The 26,922-nt window shown below is 40.9% G+C and overlaps 1 protein-coding gene across 2 annotated transcripts in view; it reads right to left on the reverse strand.

Moving 5' to 3' along the window:
* Positions 1 to 26,922, reverse strand: part of APBB1IP (amyloid beta precursor protein binding family B member 1 interacting protein) — a 102,165-nt gene that overhangs the window by 27,780 nt on the left and 47,463 nt on the right. For both annotated transcript variants that reach the window (XM_087420682.1, XM_004425286.3), the window contains exons 5-9: positions 24,611 to 24,688; positions 18,258 to 18,417; positions 16,971 to 17,092; positions 4,530 to 4,616; positions 1,322 to 1,465 (exon numbers count right to left, since the gene is read on the reverse strand). In XM_087420682.1, the coding sequence (XP_087276808.1) occupies positions 1,322 to 1,465; positions 4,530 to 4,616; positions 16,971 to 17,092; positions 18,258 to 18,417; positions 24,611 to 24,688 (591 nt within the window). The remainder of the gene's footprint in view (positions 1 to 1,321; positions 1,466 to 4,529; positions 4,617 to 16,970; positions 17,093 to 18,257; positions 18,418 to 24,610; positions 24,689 to 26,922) is intronic.

The raw sequence follows: 26,922 nt of genomic DNA on the forward strand, positions 1-26,922 counted from the left end.
TATATGTCTCATTTATATGTAAATGCCAAACACGTAACATTTCTGAAATAAAACAAATTATTTGTGGGTCAACTGTCATGTCCCCAGTGTGGGACTGGACTGAAGATGGCACACGGATGGGAAAGTGTCAGTTCTAAGACTGAGGCCAAGCAGGAGCAGTAGCTGCCCTGAACCAAGCATCACCCATAATGCCTCTCCTGCACTCCGATGGAGGTAAGACAGTCTTCTTCTAACTAATGGGAGCAGACTTGGATATTCACCAGGACTTCACCTGCATGGGATGTGGTCAAGCCTTATTAGAAGCAGCCTGCAATTTGTAAATATGCCATTTGGTGGTGCTCTGGATTCGGTCATGAAGGCAAAATGCTTTAGTTTACCCCAGATATGGGTAAGAGAGATAGCCTAAAGCTTTTTTTCCGTTTTGTGACGAGGACTAGCACTGAGCTAACATCCATGCCAATCCTCCCCTTTTTTTTTTCCTTGAGGAAGATTGGCCCTGAGCTAACATCTGTGCCCACCTTCCTCTACTTTACATGGGACGTCGCCACAGCATGGCCTGACAAGAGGTGGTCAGTGCGCACCCGGGATCCGAACCTGTGAACCCCGGGCTGATGAAGTGGAGCGCGTGCCCTTAACTGCTTGTGCCACTGGGCAGGCCCCTAAAGATTTAAAGGTAAGCAAAAGATGGAAATGCCCCAGGCCTTTAAGAAAGGGCTTAGAAAAAGCTAATGGTCAGAAGGAGAGTTAAAATTACATTTCAAAGACAAAGAATTTACTATATGCTTACAGATTTGATGCAATAATCCTCAGTTTTACCAAGAAGAAGTTAAATGATGTCTAAGATACTCTGCTAAATTAGGCAGGGAAATGGATATAGTACACCTCAGAGAACAATTTAAATGTTCAGAGTAGAAGGGCTAAAATCTAAATGAAGATCTGTCATGACTTATACTTCTGTGATTCCAGATAAAAGAAGTTTTACTATAATGACTATAGAACAAGAGAGTAAATACAGGGTAAAAAAAAAGTCCTGAGAAATAGATATGCAAAGTAACAAATTAATCTCTAGAAAAGTGCTTCTGCCATAATTTTTGAAACCTGGCCTTAAAATAGATAAAATTCTTCACTTTCAAGAGAGAGCTATGGAAAAATTCAACAGGATTTCTGTGATTCTGTCCTAATAGAGTATGTATTTGTACAAATGTTATAGTAACATGAATCTCACAGCAAAAGAGTGTATTTAAATTGCCACCTGAGGATTTCTTTAGTTTCACTCTCATGAAATGCTTTTTTGCTAAAGTGTTTTTTTTTTCTTTCTGACCTTTGTCTTTCCTTTGGGTACATAATAAATTCCAGAAGCCCGTAAAAGAAAGTAGCGCCTTTTCCAGGATTTCTTGCCATCTTCTTTCAAATAAAGAGCTCCTTCAAGTTCTGGTACAATGACGGATGTTCCACAGAAACTTTCCTGAAATTGAGATTCCGATTATTTAAAACATGAAGGCTTAAATACACATTTTGTTCACATTTAAACAAACTGCAGCAAACTAGCCTTTAAGCTAAAAGTCATTTTGTCTACAACTCTGATTGAATGCCTATATTTACACTGCATACCATTTGCCAAAAAAGAGGAAGAATAGCACGGTGGTTGAGGTCTCAGCGTTTGAGTTAGACTTCAAGGCTTCTTCACCTCAGAAGGCTTAGCTCTGTGACCATGGGCAAGTCACTAAACTTCAGTTCCTTTACTTGCAAGATTGGAGTAATAATAGCCTCAGCTTCATAAAGAAGGTTGTGAGTACAATCTTGTACTTACAATATTTTACAATATTGTAAAAGTAAGTGCTAAATAAAGTCTATTTCTATTATTATAAGTTGGTAAATAGAAAAATGATTCCTTTTCCTATAAGTAAAAAAATTACTCTTTTACTGCTAGTAAATAGAAAAATTATAACATAAAATTCTATACATAAAACATATGTATGTTAACATTTTATTCTTGGGATAATTTTTTAAATTGAGATACAATTGACATGTAACACTGTATTTGTTTTAGTTGTAGAATCTAATGATTCAATATATGTGTATATTGCAAAGTTTACCACAATAACTTTACTTAACATCTATTACCTCAGAGAGTTACAAATTGTTTTTCTTGTGATGAGAACTTATAAAATCTACTCTTTTTGCAACGTTCAAATATACAATACAGTATTGTTAACCATAGTCACCATGCTGTACATTACATCCCCAGGACTTATTTATTTTATAACTGGAAGTTTGTACATTTTGACCCCCTTCACCCATTTCGCGCCCCCAACACCCTGCCTCCGGCACTGACCAATCTGTTCTATGTATCTATAAGTTCAGTTTTCTTTTTTTTCCGCTTCCAGATATAAGTGAGATCATACAGTATTTTTCTTTCTCTGTCTGGCGTATTTCACTTAGCATAATGCCCTCGAGGTCCATCCATGTTGTCGCAAATGACAAGATTTCCTTCTATTGGGATACTTTTCTTATCAAAGAATGAAGAAGGCAATTTTTATACTATGGTATCAGAAAAAGACAGTGACAAAGTACATTTTCTAGGTGTACATTTTCAAATGCCAAAACTTGCCTAGAATTATATCTCTTTTTTTTTCTTTTTTAAAGATTTTATTTTATTTATTTTCCCCCCCAAAGCCCCAGTAGATAGCCGTATGTCATAGCCGCGCATCCCTCCAGTTGCTGCATGTGGGACCCGGCCCCAGGATGGACGGAGAAGTGGTGCCTCGGTGCGCACCCGGGATCCGAACCCGGGCCACCAGCATCAGAGCGCGCGCACCCAACCACCAAGCCACGGGGCCGGCCCTATATAATTCTTGATAAATTTCTTTAAAAAAGCAATGCAATAAAATTACATATTATTTTAACTTCCAGTTCAAATACTCAAACTTATTTCTTGCTTTCTTTTCTATAGCTCTCAATCTCCTTTCATTCAGTCTCATGAATGTAGAATAACTTCTAACTTTGCATCCTTCAAGTAAATTTATAGTTAGTGGAGCTAGGATACATATTTGTTCACATTTCCCACCAAAATTTAGCTAGTATTAGTCGCCTTGTCAATAATCTCTTAAATTCATTCATATTTTGGGGCCAAATTAGAAAGCAGGATAATGCCGATTTTTCATAGCATAACACGCTTTATATTTTCTTTCACATCCAGCTTTTAAAACACTGCTGGAGTCCTATAACAAGAACTATTCAGGCAGTTGTATACACCAAGGCATAACCAGTCCCTGATTTACAGACAGCTGACGTATAACCAGTGACTAAAAACAAACGGCCCTGTTGGGAAACCGTTCACTCCCCTTCCATGTCTGCCAGTCTCCATCTCTGCTAGAAATGCTCAGAACCTGGATCTCCTTGCTGCTGGGGACGCCTGGTGCCTGATCTTCCTCAACTCACCCTGGAGTCTGTTTGATAAATGCAGAAACAATGTCCCCATTCCCACTGTTGGGCCTCCCTGGAAAATGCCCACTGTGCTCTTGGTCCCGGGAACCAGAACTTGTAACGTGTTTTCAGGACCTTGGGAGTGTCAGCAAGGTTGTGGTGCCTGCTCCATCTGGTACAGGGCTGGGAGAGCCCGGCAAGGACAGAAACCTGTGCAGGCCCTGGGCAGACTTGGTGAATGGGAGATGGCGCTCTTCAGTGTCAGCAAACTGGCTCCAGGTGGGAATGGGGGCACAGGGGTCACCAGGTCTTCAGATTTTTAAGAGAAGCCCAAAATTTACTAACTCGAGAAAAGGTCAACACATTGCTGGGAGCGAAGAAAGCCTGTCTGGTGCTCCAGCATGCCCATTTGGGACCTGTGATCTACCACGCATCTGCATTAGGTGCTGGAAACAGGGCCTCGATTTTTAGCATAGTTACTGTCTGAAAACTCATTAGGAGTTTCAAAAAAATCAACCATGTCCCTATAGTGATAATCACAGACATCTGTACAGTAATTGACACACTGTACTTCCACTACCTCCCTGGATCTCTGTAATAATTCGTTATGATTTAGGAAACCGAGGTTCTTGGACTGGCCCAATAACACATGAACCTCACCAGGCAGAGCCAACCTTGTGTCAGGTCTCTAACTCCAGATCTCACCCTTCCTACCACACCTGGCTGCTGGAGGAGCATCTTAGAATTCACTGTAAAGACTTGGAAATCCTTATGTCTGACTTCTGTGGAGCACTCAAGTAATGAAATGTATGGGATGTTGAGAGATGAATTTTATGCAGATTCATAAGTCTTTTAGTCAAGAATTACTAATCCAACTTCATGAAAAGCAAAATATATTGTCTAAAGCCACACTTTTTAACAAATGTCTCAAAGAGGCAGTTTAATTATTCAAATAGCTATATTTTAGTAATAATCTGATTTTAAAACCTCAAGTTAAAATTTCAGCGTGTTTCAGTCTCCCTTTATTCTGAGAAGCAAATAATTTAAAAATAGATACAGCTAACATCTCTCCCTTTTCTTCTACTCTGCAAAATTAAACTTACCTCAAGTAAGAATTCCTTGTTCTTGGCATTCATTTTCTCATTTGTTTCCTTGCTTTCTTTTTTTCCTTTGTTATCCAAGTAAAAATTCTAAATAAAATATTAAAAGATCAGATCAGTAAGTGTTCATCACCATGCCAGCCACCGCAAGGAAGTCGTGGTCTTGCTGGACAGAGAAGACGCACCTGTATGAAATACACTGGGAACAACAGCATATGCTATCTGTCAACCAAGGGCTTATGCGGGCCTTACAGAGAGGTGACTACCACATAACGGGGCAGAAGTAAAACCTTCCCTTCCTCCCATGGTGCACAATCAGGAAACAAACACAAGATAGAAAACACTAGCAATGGATATGACATCATTTAATTGTTACATTCCATGGTCTAGAACAAGTGTCAAATGCTGGAAGCTGGGAGACCCTAGTGCACTCAGAAGAGCTCATGTGTGGAGCCCAGGTGGAGCCCATGTCCCATGCTCTGGCTAGTGGACACCATGTCGAGTCCCAAGGCCTTGTGGACTAAAGATTCTGGTTTACCAAGAGAAGCTTGATATCTGGATTTTTATAAATGTTGGCAACTAATTTTAATTTTTAAAAACTACATGGGTCAATCACAGCACAGAATTTGTTACTTGGAAACTCCTAAGGACAGGCAGAAATAGAAAGGGCATTTCTGGAAAGACAGCCAGCCTAACAAAGGCAGGGACGACCATGGTTTCAAAGCACATCACGAATGGGTGCATGGTCTCTAACTGGGATTTGTATTAATCTATGTATCATATCTTGTTAAAACTGAATATCAATGAGGTGGCTGAAATGAAATGTTAAATGCATAAATTGCCCCCCAAAATCATGAGTATCCAAGGACTAAATTTTACATAACCAGCACAGGTGAAGTATCAATATGCAAAGTGGTTATTATAAGTGACCACTGTCATAGGTAAGGTGTTGAGGACTTATATGTGAAAATGTAGAATTTTATAAAATAATGCATAAAAAGTGTATTAAACTAGAACATATACCTCCGGAGCACAGTGAGTAAATTAAGGACCCTCCTGAATATAGACACAGACGTTTATTTACACCATAGGAGTGTTTCTCCAAGTGAGAGCCCCAGACTCCGTAGCATGTGCTGTTCATCATCATCTGGGAAAAGGAGAGTGCGTGTTACCCTCTGCAGGGACAGACAAGGGAAGAGCCTTTCTAAACTGTGAAGGGCCTCATTTCATGAGGATATCCCAAAGGGTAGAGATCTGTAGTCCTTCTCTGAGACTTTTCTCTGAGACCCCTCTCACTCTTTTAGCTTCTGAATAACTTTTTTTTCCTTCCAAGTGAGAGTGCTACATTGTGTTTTTGTTTTTGTTTTAATGGAAATGCAAAAAACACAAAGTAAATTTGAGCCGGAGATGGAGGAGGACAGCCCTTAGAAAGGACCGATTGCCCTTGGGTCACAACTGTCACCTGCCGTGTGGTCAGCCAACTCAATTTGGGCTGCTCTCTAGCAAGTAGTAGAACTTAAAAGTTAATTCATTATCCATTGCAAATGGAAACTGTGGACAATCTGAGCTGAACAATAAGGGAACTTTAAAATGGGAAATGAGACTTTCAGTCACAGCATGCTCCCTTTTCTCACAGCTTCTGAAAATGCAAGATTTGGGGACAGCTGGCTAGGAAAGAGAGCAAATGCGTTACATTTCTAATATCACCTTCTTGGAATAAAAAGTAAATCAAGCAAACAGTTAACAGTCCGTGAATAAATATTTGTGAGTACCCTTTACATGTAAGATATCCGTGTTCTTAAGAAGCTTTCTATCACATTGAGATTAACATAAACAGATGGCTGTATACCTACAGAGGGGGGAGCTATGTAAGACATTGCATGAATTCAAAATGGGCCAAGTTCCATAGATTTTCACAGAGGAAGAAATCACTGTGGGCTGAGATGGTCAAGGGGGACTTTACGGAGAAGGTCAAAGTTTGAACTAAGCCTTGAAAAGATGTTCAATATTCAGATAGGGGAAAAGGAATAAGGAGAACATTCCAGGCAGGAAGAAAAGCATGTACAAAGGCACAGAGGTAGTTAAATATCGGGTATTTGGACCACCCATGAACAACCATTCTGGCTAGAGCTGGGGATTAATGCAGCACACCAGATGAAGACCAGCCATGGCTACCAATTCTCCTCTTCCTCCCTGTGTCAGAGTACACCCACGACCGTGGTAAGGGGACTGTGCAGTGCCTCCCCCTCGACTGGGGGAGCTTATTTCCTTGCCCCATTATATTGGGTTTCGCCCCATGACTTGCTTTGGCCAACAGAATGGGGGTGGAAGGGCCAGTGCATCAATTCTGAGCAGAGGACTTGAGAGGTGGCGTCGCGTGTTCCATTCACCAGGAGAAGAATGTGTCCCAGGTAGCTGCTGGGCTGAGGACAATGAGACATGTGGAACTACCTGAATCTGACTCACATTCTGGAGCCAAGGACAGATGACCTACAGACCCAGAAGAGAGGAAGTGTCTGTTGTTGTAAGCCACAGAGATTCCGAGGTCGCTTTTATGCATCAAACATTGACTAATACACACGCCCACTATGGCTGGCGAGAGTATCTAAGGCCCTAAAGCCAAGGGTAGACTCTCCTTTAAAATAGTAGCCCATACTGGAGGCCATTGTGTGACTTTCCTTCCAGCTGGGCCTGATCCTGGATGGTCACAGATGAACCGTGGCGGGAGAGGGAGGTTGGAAAGGAATGGAGGAAAGGACGCCATGGGTAATTTTCCCCCACAGTGGCCGGCACCCTTCTACACCAGAGGGGAAGAATGAAGTTGTGTTTCTCCCTCTGCTCCTCACACGTGCAGCCAACTAAACCACAACCACCACCAAATTTCAGTTAAGAAACGGAACAATGATGGAATGAATATTGCCTAAAATATCAATAGTCATTGTTGGAGTGTGGGATTATGGATGATTTAAATTTTGTTTCTTTTATTTTTCAACTTTTAAAAAAAGAAATTGATACTATTTTTGAAGTCAAAAAAATAAAAGATGTTATTAAAGGAAATAAAAAGCAATTCAGTAAGCAAGCAACCTCATATTAATGGATGTTATCAATACCTTCTCTGAAAAACAGATTCTGCGGGCTCCTAGCAAGAAGAATGGTTCATGTTAATACTGGAGTGCCTCTCCCTCCTCAGACACAGTCCTCAGTCCTTACATCTCTTTTGGTTTCAGGCAAGGTCACTGGACTTTGCACAGTGGGGCTACATGTCAGCATAACTGGGAAAACGAAACTCTTTAGGGGACAGCTGACTGCCATCTGAACATCTGGCACTTACGGAAGAAGAGTAGACCACCCCGCGAGTCCAATCAACTGGGAAGAGGAACTTTCCTAATGACAACCAGACTGAGAAACAAAGCTGCATTTTTTTTTTTTTGTGAGGAAGATCAGCCCTGAGCTAACATCCATGCTAATCCTCCTCTTTTTGCTGAGGAAGACCGGCTCTGCCAAGCTGCCTTTTAAATAAAGTTGCTTTTATTAAGATAGTAAGGTTCTAGGGCCCCAACCCACTCTACTTAAAAGAGGCAGTACCCCCCGGGCAAGAGGGATCCTTGCCCTGACCCCACACTTTAAAGAGCCCCTGCTCTGACTCTCACCCAGCCACTCCCTTATTCACGGGGTGATGAATCTTTGGGGCCCAAAGGATGTGCCTGCCTGGAGCCAATGACCTCCACATTCCAGTCCATACTCCAAGGCCTTGGAATTCCCTGCCCAAATGGTCCTGAGACTGTCCTGCATCCATCCTCCTGAGGGCGGATGGCACTGCTAGTGTAGGCATCCTAGGTCAGAGAGGGTGGCCAAGGGGAAGCTGTTTGCAGGGGAGTGATGGGTTGTATGGGGTTTGTTGTCTGGGCTGGAGTGTCCACATGCATGCATGCAAGGCTCCCACGGTGCAGGACGGATGGGATGGGTGGAGGGGGAGAGTTTGGGGGCAGGCCGTGGGCAGCTCCATGACCCTACCTTCTTGCACACAACTCAAAGAAATCTAAGAATACTAAATCCAAACTTTTAGGTCATTATGGAGGCATTAAGGGAGGAGGATAGAACGCATTTCATTTAACTGCTTATTAACTTGATTTAGAACTTTAACTATATAGATGTATGGTATATGTGCCTTTAATTGTACTCTTGCCCTAGGTCCCATAAATGTTGGGGGTGGGCCTGCCCAAAGGCCTGTCGTCCATTCCCTGTGGGATTCCACATTGCCTCCCACCCCCCCATCCTTGTATTCTCTTCTTCTAGTCATCAAGCTTAATTGAAATGCAAATTAGAAATATAAAAGAATTTCTTTAGACACTTTCTTTGAGAAAAGGCTTAATTTTCTAGGCTATTTGAAGTCCTGGGAAGCTTTCTCAACCACAGAGCGGCCAGAATTGTTAATGGGTAGAATCTGACATCTCCCTTTCTTCTTCCTAGATCTTCCTGCCCATCAGCCTACATCCTTTAAGTCTACACTCTGGGCCCTGGGCTGTAACAGATCCCATCTCTGACAACTCTGTCTTGGTGCTCAGGACACAGCGGTGAACACCCCTCCTCAGCCCACAGTATCCTGGCTGCACTCCATTGGCTGTCTGCCCCCACGTCCCCAGATACCCAGCTGAGCAGAATATCCCCATGTCACTGCATGGGTCCTCTGCACAGACCTCACTTCCTATAGAATGCTGGCTATTGCTTTTAATTTCACACTATCTCCTAGACGCATCTGCTCCCTCAGCTCTTTACTTCCAGCAGACAGCCCCTGGCCTTGCATCTTGTCTACAGTCTCTTTCACTGGCTTTATTCCAGCACAGTGTAGATACTCAAGAAATGTTTGGTGATGACTCTTGAGCAAATGCCCGGCATCATGGGGAATGTAGGGATTAAGGGATTTAAATCTTTACTCCCTTAATTTGTCCTAACCAACTTCAGAGTCTAGAGAGCTCTGACGAGAACAATCACCCTATGGAAACTGCTCATCAATGTCCTCAATGATAGTCTTAAGATCAAAGGCCTCCTTTCTATCTTTGATCTCAGTTTTCTCATCTGTAAAGGAAGAGCAGTAATATATCCTTCTTAACCCTCATAGTTGTAAAGATTGAAGATAATATACGCCAGGCCTCTAGCCTAGCATAGAATAGGTATTAAGTAAATAATTTCTAGGAATTTCCTTGGATCATCAGTTTATGTTTATTTCCACTGTATTTAATAACAAGTAATTTTTGTTAAAAACTTCCATGAAAATAAGTTCTTAGGTTTGACACCTTAAGAACTGGGAACCAATAATATTTAATATAAGTCAGTTCCTGTCATTATCCTTATCTTTGGAAGTTTCACTTTGCCATCACAGAGAAAAGTCCCTTAACACAAGGAAAGTTTGGGGGGATTATGGGAACAGTGACAAAAATCCAGTCAATTCTTTTACCCCTTTGTAAATGCCCTGGAGTCTTAGAACACTTTAGATGGGAATCTCAGCAATGGAGAGAGTCCCACCATCTCACGAGAAAAGGCAAACAATCCAAGGGAAAATTTAGGAGCAGTCTCTAATGACATTTATAAATAAAATACTGCCCATCTGATAGAAGATACTTCAGTGAAATGTGTCAACTTCATGCTAAATTTATGGAGGATGAAATGAGATTTTTTTGAAGCAGAGGGAGAAACTCGGCATGTTTAAAATCTGGCTCATCACGTTCCTCTTCCAACTTAGTTCTCTTCTTATGCTTCCTACCTCTGTGAAGGGCGTCAGAATCTACCCAATTCCTAGCCGGAAACCACACTGTCATCCCTGTCTCCTTCTACGCCTTGTTATTATCCCAGCACCCAATTGATCACCACATTCTGCAAAATTCTACCTCCTAAATCTCTCCCAAATGCCCTCGACTCCATCATCATCTCTTTCTGGGCTACTGTAACCACCTCTCCATCACATGGCGGCTTTCACTTTACTTTCTCCAAATCCATTCTCCATTGTGCAGTCACAGGATCCTTTCTTGCACTCAAAACCCTTCAACAGCTCCCTGCAAGCCTCAGGATCAAGTCCATGTCTTTAACACTGTTTACAAAGCCCATGATCATCTTGTTCCTGCCGCTCCCCCGTCTAAATGAAGTCTTGTTAGGACCATATGATTTCATCAAAAACAATTTAATCAGGAATAAAATCACAGCAGAAAACAACAAATTGGTTAAAATTTTCCCCTGCCACATATCTTTCAGGTCCTAGAGAGCCTGATGCACTAAGTATTGGTACTTAGTTTTTTATGCATCTTTAAGCCTTTTGGGACATTTGTCAGAACTCTTCAAGTTTTTTCTTTTTTATCTCTATTTCATTCTTAGTCAATTTTTCTTGTTTGGCATCTATTCCTAAAGTTTTGGGTTTGTGGTGAAGTAATGGAGAGTGAAGCAAGAATAAGCCAACAGCCTGATGCCAATGACCTTTGCACTGCTGCCAGCCAGGAAGACAAAGACCTATTCCAGGACCATGAGTCCTCACCAGGGTGAGGCCTTCACCAGCTCTGACAGACCCTGAGATGGTGGGAATAAACACAATACACCATAGGCTGAATACAATGAACAATACCCTTGATTACTATCGGTGGCTTCAGAATCTTCCATCCTTCTGCAGAAGGCACTTCACTCATTATCCCTAGTTCCATAAGTTATTTTTCTGCAAGAATGAAGCCTAAAGTTCATCTTCTCCCCCCACAAAGAATAGGGCACATTCCATGTAACAGCTTCAATCATGACAGCAGAGTCAAATCACACAGTGGCAAGAAAATGCAGCTTACTATAAAAGAAATTTATAATATAGCTAAATAGGCACAGTAGGCATTGGTCATCACTGGATTTTTAAAAATAATAAAATGTTGGAAACTGAGTAAACTGCCTGAAAATGCATTTTAAATGAATCCTATACAATTATGACTGCATGAACTGGTGATTAGAAACTTTCATTTCTTTTTTTTTTTTAAATTTTATTTATTTATTTTTTTCCCCAAAGCCCCAGTAGATAGTTGTATGTCATAGCTGCACATCCTTCTAGTTGCTGTATGTGGGACCAGGCCTCAGCATGGCAGGAGAAGCGGTGCGTCAGTGCGCGCCCGGGATCCGAACCTGGGCCGCCAGCAGCGGAGCGCGTGCACTTAACCACTAAGCCACGGGGCCGGCCCAGAAACATTCATTTCTGACTTGTTTTTATTTTAACCAATATATTATTTTTTTATTGAGGTATAATTGACATGTAACATTGTATTTCTTTCAGGTATGTGCCATAATGATTTGATATTTGTATATATTGTGAAACGATCACCACAATTAGTCTAGTTAACATCTGCAATATGCTATTTTGATCAATTTCTTTTCCACCAATTTATCTGAACGAGCTGTCATCTCCTGTCCCCACCCCACCTCTCCATGGTCCAGCCCTACAACGATTTCCCATGACCTAAATGCACTTCCCTTTTTCTTCTTAAACTTTGCACACACCTGCTGCCTGGAAGGCTCGCTTCTACTCTACTCTTCACCTGGCTAACTCCCACGAGTTTTTCAGGTGAGCTCTTGGACATAGCCTTCTCTGAGGAAACTTTCCCACCCCCATGCACCCCCACAGCAGCTGGTACCTCACCTCATCACAGCACTCTCCAGATTCGCTTCTGATTGCCCACTTCCCTCTTTTCCCTCACATCCTCTTTTCTTCTACTCTTATTTTGTTGCCTTTTCTATTCCTGGTTTATTTGGACCATATCTTACTGCCCTCCATCCAAGATAACAATTTCCCACAATTTTCTTCTAAATCCTGCAGTTCATTAATTTTATAGATATGCTGTCCGTAAAGTCTTTCAGATGCTATTTCCCGTCAGGTCCCACAGCATTTTGTCATAAACACGATCTTGGTGTTCTCTCTTCACTCATCTTAAATCAGGGCAAGATTGTTCTAGTCAGTATCTGTCAACAGGCAAAGTCTGTGGTTTGCCTTTAGCCCCACTCTCCATGCATCTGTGTGGTGGATGTTATTTTTCTTAGGGTTAGGGCTCGGGGGTTAACTGATTGCTCAGTTCCTAGTTTCACTGCTCTACTAAGCTGACATTTTCCTGACCTTGGGTATTATAAACTAATGTAGTAATTGAAAAATTAAAATCCTCAGCATACACCATTACTAAGGCTCTTCTGTCAATAGCATTTTGTGCATTAATCTTAAGAATGTACCATACCATAATCTCTGTCCTACACCATTCTCATTTTAAACCTGGAAGTTATGCTTTTTTTTTTTTATAACTTTTTTTTTTAATTTTATTTATTTATTTTTCCCCCAAAGCCCCAGTAGATAGTTGTATGTCATAGCTGCACATCCTTCTAGTTGCTGTATGTGGGACGCGGCCTCAGCATGGCAAGCAGTGCGTCGGTGCGCGCCTGGGGTCCGAACCTGGGCTGCCAGTAGTGGAGCGCGCGCACTTAACCGCTGAGCCACCAGGCCGGCCCAAGGAAGTTATGCTTTAATGATTTTTGCACAATGTCTTTTTCTCCAGCTAGATTATAAAGTGCTTGAGGGCAAAGGTTTTCTTAATCTTTGTATCCTCCACAGGTTATACACGTAACAGATGCTCCATAAATGTTTGCTAAAGCCGAGCAAATGTTTCTTGGAGTGAATTCCACTAAAGGCTTCTCATACAAGCCAACATTGGAAAGACATTCAATATTTTGAGACCTTTTGTGGAGACCCTACCAAATAATTTGTTCAGAGTCTCAGTCTTTTCCTTTTTGATTTCTGATTAAATCCGCTTCTTCATACACAGTCAGTTTCTAACCAGCTCTTCAAATAGTTCCCAGGCAGCCCCATATTCCAGCTCGGCAGGAATCCAGCCTGTGGGCTCACAGACGTAGCCCTGAGCAGGGAGCGGAAGCAGCTATCAGTTATGCACTACTCTATTGTGGGATTCATCAGTACATAGAAATGTGGCAATTACATTTTAAAAAGAATTAACAACCCAAATGAAATATAGGATGCATTTGGATTTTTGAGTTAACTGCTTGAGATGTTGCTTGAGGAGAAACTCTAAGGCAATTAAAAGAATTTCCAGGTTGTGTCTGCATAAGAAACTTTCTCTGGAAATACTCTTCTTTAGGATTTTTTATTCTTTTGGTGTAAACTTAGCAGAAAAAATTAGGGTTTATGTTAAAAACTGTCATAGGGTCTCAGCATAGGGCTTTCACTAAGGGACTGTGGGTATTTCAAAATTGCAAAGCCTCCCTTTTCAGAAGCCATGATGTCCCCATGTGAATGCTGACAGTCCACTTCTCTCACCCTAAGGTCAGCACAAATGAAGCCACGATCCACGCAGAGCATTGATCAGAAGACAGATTATTCAACCAAACACTGAGAAAATGGAAATACTTAGAATCGGCAACTTCCAAAATGCTTCCACTTCAATTTTGGTCTTTAAATATGATTGCAAAATAGGAGAATCTACTTGCTTGGTTTTTAAGAACATGTCATCCAGAAGAATTCATCATGAGGACTTCTGCTTCCCCCTATGATAGAGTAGCTTGTAGTTAGACCAAAGGCTCCACAAAAACAGCTGGAAAAGCTAGATTAAAAAAAAGAAATCTGGGGCCGGCCCTGTGGCTTAGCGGTTAAGTGCCCGCGCTCCGCTACTGGCGGCCCGGGTTCGGATCCCGGGCGTGCACCGACGCACCGCTTCTCTGGCCATGCTGAGGCCGCGTCCCACGTACAGCAACTAGAAGGATGTGCAGCTATGACATACAACTATCTACTGGGGCTTTGGGGGGAAAAATAAATAAATAAATAAAATTATAAAAACAAACAAAAAAATCTGTGTGAAGGCTTTGGAGAGCTGTGGAGGAAACGAGAACTCAAGGGGCCAAAATCCAAGAGAGAAAGGAACCACCAGAGGTGTCCAGACATTCTGAGAGCCACATTTGCCCCCAGCGCATTTGCTGATGCTTAGCCTGAGGTGTGAGGCTGAGAATCATGGCAGAGGACCTGAACAGACACTTCACAAAAATAGATATTCTAGTGGATGATAAACATTTGAAAAGGTACTCAAATCACTGGCAACAGGAAAATTCAATTTAAGACCAGAGGAGATATCACTATGCATCTACACACAATAAAGTTAAAAAAAAAAAAGACAACACCAAGGGCTGACAAGGATCTGGAACAACAGGAATTCTCATACAATGCAAATAGGAGGGCAAGTCATAGCACCACTTTGGAAAATTGTTTGACAGTATCTCCTACAGCTAAATACAGTCATGTGCAGCATAACGATGTTTTGGTCAACAATGGACTGCATATACGCTGGTGGTCCCATAAGATTAGTACCACAGAGCCTAGGTATGTAGTAGGCTATACCATCTAAGTCAGCGTAAGTACACTCTATGATGTTCACATAATGATGAGATCGCCTAATGATGCATTTCTCAGAATGTAGCCCAGTCATTAAGCAACATATGACTGTATATGCATAACCTAGGATCCAACAATTACACTTGTAGGTATATATGCAAGAAAAAAGTCTATGTATGTTCAACAAAAGACATGTACAAGAATGTTCCCAACGGCATTACTTGTTAAAGCCCCAAACTAGAAACAAAACACATATCCATCAATAATACGATGAATAAGCATACTTTGGTATAGTCACACAACGGAATACTAAACTGGAGTGAAAAAGAATAAATTACTGCTATATGTAACAACATGAATGAAAGTTGGGTGAAAAAAAGGCTAAACACAAAAGAGTCCTGTGATATGATTCCATTTCATATAAAGTTCACAAAGAGGAAAAGGCGACAGAGCTCAGTCAGAATTGTGATTACCTTTGTAACGGGGTTAATGGCTGAGAAGGGGCATGAGGGAGCCTGCTGGAGCACTGTTAATACTCTATATCTTGATGTGGAAAGTAGTTAAGTGGGTATGCTCGCTTTGTAAAAATTCATACAGCGTACAGTTATGTTTTGTGTGCTAATTCATTAGACACAGTGGCAAATTGTGGATGTCCACTAATACCCATTCTCCTCTTCGTTATACAATAGTATAGCCATGTTACACAACATCTGAGCACCATTTCTATAGACTCAATGTGAAAGGTGCCCTGAGGAGGAGTTGTGCAAAGTGGTAACTCTGAATACAGCTCTCCAATTTTACCTGTGCATGAGGTTGTTTAGATAGAGATCGCATTTCTCAGATTCTCTTGTAGCTCAACATCATTATGTAACTAAGTTCTGGCCAATGGGATGTAAGCAGAAATAAAAGTGCCATTTCTAGGTCTTTCCAGTAAGAAGTCTGGTTGTGCACTCCCCTGGCTCTTTCCTCCCTTCCTAAGGACTGGAAAATGGCCAAGTGGAAAAAACTGCCTTGGGCCCCGAGATGGAAGCCAGGTGTTGAGGATGGCAGAGTCACCCTATCAGGTCTACACACCTTTGTCTGGACTGGTACGTGAGAAAGAAATAAGCATCTAGCTGGTCTGAGCCACTGATTTAAGGGGTCTCTTTGTTAAGCTTAGATGGTACCCTAACTAATATAGGCATCAAGGCATGATGTTGAATGTAGTTATGGTTTGAAAACTGTACTTTTAGTGTTTGATATTTGTCACAAACAATAGTATTTAATTGCTTTGCTGTCAGTCTGCATACAACCTAGAGAACTCTAGAGAAAAGTACAGTACACGGGAAAGAGCATTTTCTCGTGAGGAAGCTGCTTTAGAGTATCCTTCTAATTCTGCCTCTAGTGATATGGGACTTGACTCTTTCTACCTATAAAATATTAAGGTGTCTGGATGTCCCTAAGGATCTTGTCCATGTCTAACATTCTTCGACTTTCCTAAAAAGAAGTAATGACCTTCATGCAATTATAGTTGGCTGGAGGCAACAGCGGGAAAAGGTCTGTGCCCTCCTTGTACACATGACTTGAAGGAAGCGTTTTCCAGTATGGAGAACAATGCTTTTCATTATGTCAACTGCTTGTAAAAGTAAGTCACAATAAATTGTGCATTTTCCAGGTGCTCCTTTTAGTTGTCCCAGAATCAATGAGCACCAAATATGAACAACAAAGAAAAGAGCATCTTTAAAATATGAAGCATTAATGACCCACAGAGCATCAAGGTATATTGGATTAATGTAGCCAAACAGAAATAAAGAGAAGAGAAGGATTATTTCAACAGATAGATATGTTCTGGATGCTGAATCAAAGGAAACAAAATGGATCCTTTTCTTTCTGAATCCTTCAAGGGGCTCTTGGTTGACATACGGCCTAAGAGCGGAGTTTGTGTTTATTTGAAAGGAACACATTTGTGATATTTTGTGAGATAATGAATGATGTGGCTAGTACACAAGCGACTTATTAAAACAATCGTCCCTACTTGACATGGTTTAACAATATAAAAGTTATCCTACCTGGGGGTTTTTAAATACAGCATATTTTTCCTCTTTCTCCACAAATAGCACTTTATTTTCTGTGTCTCTTGTCCAGTCTGATAAGACTTCAACAACATTTTCATGGTCTTCAAAAAACCTTTCTGAGGAAACAAGAACAAGCCTTCTTTCAGACCCAAGACGTCAGGGTTTCCATCAGAGAAATGAGCTAGTATTGAGTTAAACACAATGCTTCATACTTCTCATTGGTTTTTAGAAATTCCTAATCCTCACATGACGTCACACTGTAACATTTCTATCATATTTATTCTTCAGTGTCAGGTCTTCAACTTATTTTCCATAAAAAACATGGCAGATGAACTTACAATATAGTGATAATGGTCAGCCATTGTCCTTTTATCATATTAGCATTTCTGACTTTAAATACTCCCAGGTAGAGGTAAGCATCCTATCAGTAAAGAGGATAATTAGGCAATGATTGGTTAAACAATTTTGAATGAAGTTGAGAATTTGAATGAAACTGAGAACTGCGATCAATACTCTAAAACTCTAAAAACAATGTATGACTATCTGACCTAAACCTAAACATCAAGGAAGGCTTTCATTTCTCTGTTTGACTCAGAGAGTTAAAGAAAACTTCAAGAGGTTATTGCAGTGTAGATCATTTCCTCCAGAAAAAATATTTTGCCTAAAGCTTATAAAACAGGCCATTCTATATTCCACACGCTCTCCTGGGAGAAGACGGTTCTGTGAGTGTTATTAAGAATGAGATGTAACAGAGTACTTCTTTAATTGCTTTTTCTCTTTTTTCACTCCATCAATTTCTACCAACTGTCCTTTGTTCTTTGGGGCTGAGCCTCTGCAACTAGACAAAGTATCAGATGTTAGGCAAGTGGGGAGGGAGGAAGGGAAAACGAACATTGATGTAAGGCACAGTTACACTATAGCTTAAAGAAGTAAATTCTAAAGAGATATTTGCTGACAGATACCAGGCCCTGTGACAATCTGCTCAACTTACTAAGCATCGGGTAAGAAGTATCATCTTGTCACTTTCTTCCCCTTATGGAACCACTAGAGAAGTGGCAATAATAACACTTACAACCCCCAAGGTGGAGCCATCTGCTACAATCCGAGTCTCTTCCCCACAAACAAATGAAGAGGCAAGCACTGAATAGGACAGAAGGGAAGTGACGTATGGGTAGTCTTCATAGCCCTGAACCAAACTCTTCTTAATAATAGACCAAAACCCATAATAAAGCAAATCTACAGGTTTTTGGAGTACAGCCTACTGCTGGGGGTGAGACTTACCGATTTGTAGTTCCGAGTATATTTCATAGAGACACCAGTCTATATTGCAGTCGCAATGGGTTTTCTCAAAGAGGTTGTCTAGAACATCTCGGGCCAATTGCCGCTCATCCACCATCAGTGACTTCGAGCTGTTATCATTCATGTGCACCTTGACAACGAGCTGAGGAGAAAGCCACAGAGCAGCCAGTAAATTTCAGCAACTGGAGAAGGCCACTAAGATTAAGGTTTCAAAGTTGCTATTGTTTCTGCAAATTTAAGTAAGAATGTGTCCCATGAACTCACTCAGTATGATTCACTTGTTGAAGGTGCTAGGAATACAGAGGTGGAGAAACCAATGCACAAAAACAGAAACACACAATAAACAAAGTCTTTGCCCAGCCTTCAGATATTTTGCATTCTGGCGGAGGAGACAGAAAACAAACAGAACCACAGAGGTGCTGACTTCCTGCTTTCCTGACATCTTTCCGGTACTTGTTTTGGTTCATCCAGGAGCCATGCCCATTGAAAGCCACGCCTGTATCTTTCTAATAAATTCTTCTCTTTCGCTTAGCTGGAGTTGAGTCACATTTCATGCAACCCAAGAGTTCTAAGACACAGGTCAGACCACACTACCATTCTTTGAAGGTGCGGAGTGCACAGCGACACAACGTCACTGAGGGGCCTTATTAAGAGGTAGGCTGCATCACAGCAGAACACATTTGAGATCTGAGGTGGATTAAGTGAAATGAAAGCAGACTGAGAAACAAGCTACTATGGAGGCATGCAGGCAAATTAGTGATCTAATTGACTTTTCATTCTATTTGTAAATATTCTACTGCACTGAGTTCACAGTCAAATTGGTAGTTATCTCATTGCAAATCTGGAGGGTTTGGTGGGAGCAGAATTTACTCATTTTCAATGAGGACATAGGATATTGTTGGCTTTTCCCAGATCAACTTGTCAAAGTTATTAAAACTTCTGATCCCCCAACAGAGATCATGATTCTGATGCAATATAACAGAATTAATTCATGAAGTAACGCAGCTAGGATTTTCTTTGACACCTGTGTATTTGTAGTTTTTTTTTTTTTTTTGGTGAGGAAGAGTGGCCCTGAGCTAACACCTGTTGCCAATCTTCCTCTTTTTGCTCGAGGAAGAGTGGCCCTGAGCTAACAGCTGTGCCAATCTTCCTTTATTTTGTATGTGGGATGCTGACACAGCATGGCTTGATGAGTGGTGTAGGTCTGTGCCCAGGATCCGAACCCATGAACCCAGGCTGCCAAAGCAAAGTGCCCCAAACTTAACCACTATGCCACCAAGCCAGACCCTGTAGCATATTTTTAATTACAGTAATTGCTATTTACGAGTGCTACAGGTTATAATGGTGCCATGTACCCAGTCTTCCAAAGGAACAGTGGAAATTTGCCCACTAAGCCTAGTTTATTACACAGGTATGTTTAAGGGAAGATTTCCCACAAATCCTTCTGGGAGGCTCTGTGGTCTTATTTTATTCTTTACCAAGATCACTGATCCTACCCAATTAAGTGGAAATTAGCTCTAGTCAGAGTCAATCAAGTTAGAGTCTTTCTTTGAGTGCAACACAGGAAGGAAGTGCTTAGATCAGAGCGATGCTGCCATTCCCTTTCCAGACAATCACTGCCTGACCTCCAGCCTGCGGTACCTGCTCACGCAACTACTCCATGCACAACCAACAGAGGATTCCCGGAAACAACACTGTCAACCAGACCACCTGATACTCTTGCCTAAATTTCTATTCTAACTTGAGAAGAGAAGTGTGAGACAGCTAAAGACAAGTTCTGCCTATTCTGTTTGCCTAGGGTTGGTCCTGGTTACTGACAAATGAGACTGAATCATTATCTAAAAAGTAATTAGATGGACTGGAGAGAGAACCCATACAATTGGCAGCATTTCTTTTTCCCCCAAAATTCGAGTTAGGTTCTGAGCAGCTGGGAAACTGCTCCTTCCGTCTCACTTCCACCTAATCTGGTCTTGAAACATTCTGTAGCTAACAGAGTGAAGAGTGCAGTTCCAGTGGGTTGTTACGCAGTTACTGACAGCAACCAGAGGGTGCGGGAGGTGATAAAAATCTGGGTGAGGAGCAGGCAAGGACCACAAGTTGAAGCATTCACATAGTGCAGAGTCTCTTCATAACACATGACACCCAAGGGTCAAAATGGAGACTTCAGGGCAGTAAACATTGCATTTCCTCCTCCTGGGATCATCAAATTAGACTCTTATTCCAGGCTTGTCAGAAGAATACTTTTTTCCCTTGAAAATCTGTAGCTCAGAAACGTCTAGTTGGAAATTTGCTTTCTTTTCATATGTTTGTCTTTTGCTGTATTTAAAATGATAGGCCCGGGTACCACAGTGTCAGAGATACATTCATCTGCCCTGAGAAATGAGGCACGGAGGGTTGTATGAAAAAACAGAAATTCCTCAAATAGCTCTTTACTATGTCCTATTTTCTATGGATGGCATACCTGCTGCTTTCTGCTGAGAATTATTGCTATAAAGTAGCTACATGTCCTAAGAAACACTGCCAACGTTAGGACTTCGAAGACTTAATCTTCCTGATGGAAAAATTAATGATGTTTGGCGACGTTTCATTCCTGCTTAGGAATTCTTGAGGAAGTAAAACAAATGCTGGTGGTTTTTTTGTTTCTATAGAGGGAATAAAAACTGAACCACATAATTTGACAATGATGAAAGGTTTGTTGTTTTTTTTGTTTTTTTGGCAGAAATTGAAAACTAAATTTAATCCACATGTAGTTATGAATGTCCACATTTATAACATTTAGAAAAGAAAAAAACCAAGAGAAGGCTTGTGATTTTTAGCAAGAAGAAATCATATTTACTCTTCTTCACAGTTTCCATCACATTTGCAAGTTGAAGAGTAGCTCTCTACCAACACATAACACAGCTAAATTACAGTTGTGTGGTTCAGCCAGTTAAACATTTTGCATATCTAAATATATGCATATCTATATGCATAGATTTGCATATCTATATGATTTATGGTAAAACGATTCAAGAATGAAGAAAATTCCTCTTTCTAATCCATTACAGTAAAGATTTCATAGTTTCTATAGTTTCTTCTTTTTCTTTTGCAGGCTGTTAAATATGAGAATATCCTAGCCCTAAATCAATTACATTTTTTTTTGCTTCTACAATAAAATTTACAAATGGAATTGTTCTCCTGTGTCACAGAGCTTTAAAACAAACAAACAAACAAATAAAATTAACAAGTAAGTCTAATTATTTTTTCAGTTCCAAAAGCTTTGTATCACAAGCTGTGTACATCATTCCTAATCCAAAATGATGTCAACACCCCATGGAATACTTGAGGGCAAAGTACTTCAGATTTCCATCTTTTTGAAAAACGTGTTATAGATTACATATGAGTACTTCTTAGTTACTTTATTAATGTACGAGTACGTCTTAGTTATTTTCTTAACATTCTGCGCCACACAGCCTTTTGTTTTAAGAAATAATGTTTGGAGTGTCTGAAATCAGAAAAAATAAGCAACTTGGCTTCTTAATTTTCTTTCCTTTCCCACTGATTGGAGTGGCTTCTGTTTTGCATCTTCTTTCTTGAATCAAGGCAGGTTGTGCTTTGTGTCTACCGTTACAATTCACCCCAACTGAATTACGGCAGAGTCTCCCACTTTCTGATACGCAGCAGGAAACAGCTGCCGTTTTCTCCCTGTTATTGTCATCTCCAGTTGAAGCAAACAGGCTGAATGTGCTAGTTGTTCTACCTTATCTAAGAATCAACTTCTCTTTTTCTTTTCCCTCTGAAAATATATTCAACTTGGCTCTTGGCTCCCATTTTATAAACAGTCCTGTGGTTTAAAATAGTTTAATTACGAATTTAATTTTTACTCATTTTCTTTTGCCTTTTTATCTCCAAAGGTAAAGTCAGCGGCTCAGTACAGCCCATCTTCACCTGCCATCCATTTGTAACTCAATTCAACACACACAGTTTATCTGCCATCAGGTATTGTGGGAGCGAGGGCAGCAGAACAGGTCACCCTGCTCTCATCACTTCCCCTACAAGACATTTTCTACAAAACAGCTAGCATGATCTTTAAAAACCATAAATTATCCACTGTTAAAAACCCTCAAATGGCTTCCCAATGCGCTTATAATATATTCCCAACTCCTCCTCTGGCCGGTGAGACCTTGTGTCTGGGCCTGCCTCTCTGACCTCAGCTCCTCCTCTTTTCCCTCTCACTCAATGGCTCACTGAGCAATGGCTACACAGCCTCTGCCCAGGACTCTCCCCGACTATGCCCATAGGAAGGCAGCTTCCTCTTGCTGCTGAGGTCTTTGCTCAAGTGCTGCCTCCTCAGAGAAGCCTCCGATCACCAGGTCAATCTAAGAATCGCTCACGCATTTTCTATCGCTTCTTCCTGCTTTATTTTCTTCATGGCCCTTATCTCTCCCACTAGAATTTAACTCTAACACAAGCAGGGACCTTACCTGACATATTCACCTCTGTTCCTCCCTAACACATGTTCTACACATGTTCTATGAGATGGGGATGCATCAGTGAAGAAAACACAAAAACGCCTGGAGGAGCTTCTGTGGCAATGGGAGGCGGGGGGATGTAGGTAATAAATATGATGAACAAGTGAAGTGGACGGTATGTTGCATGGTGACAAGCACTGAGGAGACAAAGCAAGCAGAGAAGGGTGGGGAGTATCGGGAGTGTGTGTGCACTGTCAGACAGGGAAGCCTCACTGAGCCTCACTAAGTGACCAGACCTAGAGGAGGGACACAGAGAACCCACTGGAATCTGGGGAAGAGCTCTCAAGTCAGGGGGACCGCAAAGTACAAAGGTCCCAAGGCAAGAGCCTGCCTGGAACTTTTGAGGAGCAGTGGTGAGACCAGGTAGTTAGATGAGGTGGTGAGGGGGAAAGAGGAGGGAGATAGCAGGCAGCCAGATCACACAGGGCTTTAGGCTGTGGGGAATCTAAATTGGCCACCTCAAAATATGTCTCTTTGCCTTGATTATTTTCAAGAACAAAAGACTCTGAAAGAAACTCTGACCTCCTCCTCACTAACTGCCTAAAAGAAATTTAAGATAACTCTGGGTATTGATAGACTGGGTGGGTCCTTGCTAAGCCCACTCTTATCAAAGTTCTGTTTACCAAGCATCTGCTTTTCCATCTCCATGTGAATTGCCTTCCTCCCATTTGAAGTCCCAAACCACTACCCCCAACATCCTCCTTTGTCTTTAGCTGAAGATGGTATTTAAGATGATGGCCTCTACCATTTTGGCGAGTTACTCAGGTTTCCTGGGTCTCTCTCATGTATACATGTTATAAAGCTTTGTTTGATTTTCTCCTGTCATTCTGTCTCATGTGAATTTGATTTATAGCCCAGCCAGAAGGACCAAGAGGGTAGAGGATTTGTTCTTCCTCCCCTACAAGGTCGTTGTGAGGATTTGGGCTTTACTATGTGAGATGGGGCGCCACTGGGGGCTTCTGAGCAGAGGATGGACAAGAAGAGAGGAGGGGAACTGGAGCACACGAGGAGAGGCTGGTCTTTGGAACATGCCAGTTCATCTGTAGTAACAGGAAAGACTATGGATGATCTGTCACAGGTGCAGGCGGGCAGGTAGGTAAGTGTGTTGGGAGCTTGTGGAACCTTTCTGTTGACTGCTTCCATTTTCTCAGTGCAGTGGGCAGCAACATCATTAGCTGAGAGGATGTGGATGAGGAAAGAGATACTGGAGGTTTTAAAAGAGAGGACAGCAGGGCTTGTAGGCTGCCTCAGGGAATACGAAAAATGCACAAAAGCAATGGTGCAAATGCTGAGACAGAGGTGAGGCCAATGGAAGCTGAGCTCTGACCCAGTTTAGGCCAGTCCAGAAGGTGGCACCACCTGCTATTAGCCAAGAGCTGAGCAGAACCGGAGAAGCCGTCCTCAGGGAAGGGAGCCCTGGAGGTGGTACAGACTTATTTTAAAATGTCTTAAAATAGACTTGAAAGGGCTGTTGCCTGTGTGGCAGCAGTAAAACCAACGGCCTTTTCTTTTCTTGTTGAAGGTTATAATTCTACTCCCGCTATTCGAGCTCCCAGGAAAAATCATGTGTAAACCAAAAAGAAAACCATGTACAAGCCAAGGAAACTTCCACATTTATACTAACAAAGGTCCCCTATTTATCAGTCACAAATGAGCTAACTGATGTCATAGAAAGAATAACTATATAATTTATCTTTGTCCTTAAATTAAAAAAAAATTACTACTATTTGGAAAGTACCACTCAAAATTTTAATTTTTTTATCCTTCAGCAGAATAAAATGTCATTAATTTAACTTCCCCATGCAAAAGTGATTCATGGTTTACCTTCTTAACCTTGGCCTCCTTCAGTTTTTCCAATGCTAGCTTAATTTTATCAGCCTTGGCTTGGGCCTCTTCTTCTTCCTGTAAAATGGCAAGACATTCAACGCAGTCCATTAAATAATACCAGCGAGTAAGTACCCATGCCATCGCTAGTGTCTTAGTTACTTTACGTCAACAGAAGGCTGTATTATAGGGCACCAGAATTTAAGTGACTGTAACAAAAATCTTCAACCCAGAGATACAGAAGGCAGTCACCCTTTATATCTTAAGAATAGTAACTTAAAGGATAAAATGATGACTTAATGGAGCTTCACATATTTCGTCCACAAAAATCTCTGCTTGGCTCAAAACTGGGGTCTAACCTGAGGAATCCATAGGTGGATCTCAAGGGATTCGAGCACCTTCTGAAATTATATACATTCTCTTGGATCAGTATGCAGTTTCTGGGACTCCTAGTTTTTATTCAATTTCTAAAGGGGTCGTTAACGCCCCCAAAGTTAAGTCTTAGACTTGAACTTAAATTTATAATTCACCATAAGTAGGTAGAAAAGACAGTGAAATATTTTATGAGCCCAAAGCCCTTTGATTTTTGCAATTTAATATTCTGAGAACAGGATTATTAAGGCTCTCTTATTTATACTGATGAGGAAATGAGCTGTTCTGGTTACATTCTAATTACTTCAAAGTAGACATATATCTTTTCATACCAGTGGTTCTTAAATTGTTTTTGAGCCACAAACCCCTTTAGGAATATGTTGAAGGCGATGAAGCCTATAAAGTTTCATATATGCATTCAACTGTGCTCATACTGTCAGGGAATCATGGCCTCCTTGACATCTTCACGAACCCTATGTTGAGAGCCTTTGCTTGTCAGAATGGCTATTATCCAAAAGACAAGAGATAACAAGCGCTGGTGTAAAGGGAACACTTGTGCACTCTTGGTGGGAAGGTAAATTGGTGAAGCCACTATGGAAAACAGTATGCAAGTTCTTCAAAAAATTAAAAATAGAACTACCAGATGATCCAGCAATCCCACTTCTGGATACTTATCCAAAGGAAATGAAATCACTGTTTTGAAGAGATCTGCACTCCCATGTTCACTGTAGTATTATTTACAATAGCCAAGACATGGAAACAAGCTAAGTGTCCATTGATGGATGAATGGATAAAGAAAATGTGGTATATATATACAATGGAATATTATTCATTCATGAGAAAGAAGGAAATCCTGTCATTGTGACAATATGGATGAACTTTGAGGGCATTATGCTAAGTGAGATAAGTCAGACAGAGAAAGACAAATACTGTATGATCTCACTTATATGTGGAATCTAAAAAAGCTGAACTCATAGAAATAGAGAGTAGAATGGTGGTTTTCAGGGGCTGGGGGTGGGGGACATGGTGATATGTTGGTCAAAGGGTATAAACTTCCAGTTATAAGATGAATAAGTTCTGCGGATCTAATGTACAGCATGGTGATTATAGTTAACAATACTCTATTATATACTTGAAAGTTGCTAAGAGAGTAGATCTTAAATGTTCTCACCACACACACACACAAAAGGTAATTATGTGAAGTGATGGAGGTGTTAACTAACCTTATTGTGGTAATCATTTCACAATATACTTGTATCAAATCATCACATTTATACCTTAAACTTACACAATACTATATGTCAATTATATTTCAATAAAGCTGGAAAGAAAGCTTCTGCTCTCTATGGATCACAACTTTCAAATAATTTTTCTACAATATATACACAATAGAGCAATGAGTATGATTTAATATTTGATTTATATTTAATATGTGTTCATTCAAAAGGCACTGTAGGAACTTTCAGGGTTACTAGGGTCATATTTATAAATACCAGTCACCATCATATACAACAAACGTGGAAGCCACAGGAAATGGAGCGGGATTCTTACTCTAAAATATTATTAAAGTGGCTTACTCTAAGAAAAAATCCTTAAAAGTGCTGTTTTTGCTTTTATGAGAGACATATTGTAAGTTAATGTCTCAAATAACGACCGTATGAACTTTCCAGTTGTTTGTTTTCCCAGTATTCAGAAAAGTATTGATATCAATCACTCATCACCTGCCTGCCCCAAAACACTCCTCCCCAACTACGACATTACGAGGGATTGTCCTACTGAATAGGGCTGCCAAATTCAGCAAAATTCCATTTAGTTCAATTCAGAAATATGTAAGGAATGCCTTCTATTCATTTATGTACTGGGCTAGGACCAGGGATCCAGAAATGCATAAATCAGTTCCACAGTTCATACCAAATTAATAAAACATTACCCCCAAAAGG

The sequence above is a fragment of the Ceratotherium simum genome, chromosome 32 (genome assembly GCF_057802395.1).
Source record: "Ceratotherium simum simum isolate JZ-2026a chromosome 32, ASM5780239v1, whole genome shotgun sequence".
Lineage (NCBI taxonomy): Eukaryota > Metazoa > Chordata > Mammalia > Perissodactyla > Rhinocerotidae > Ceratotherium > Ceratotherium simum.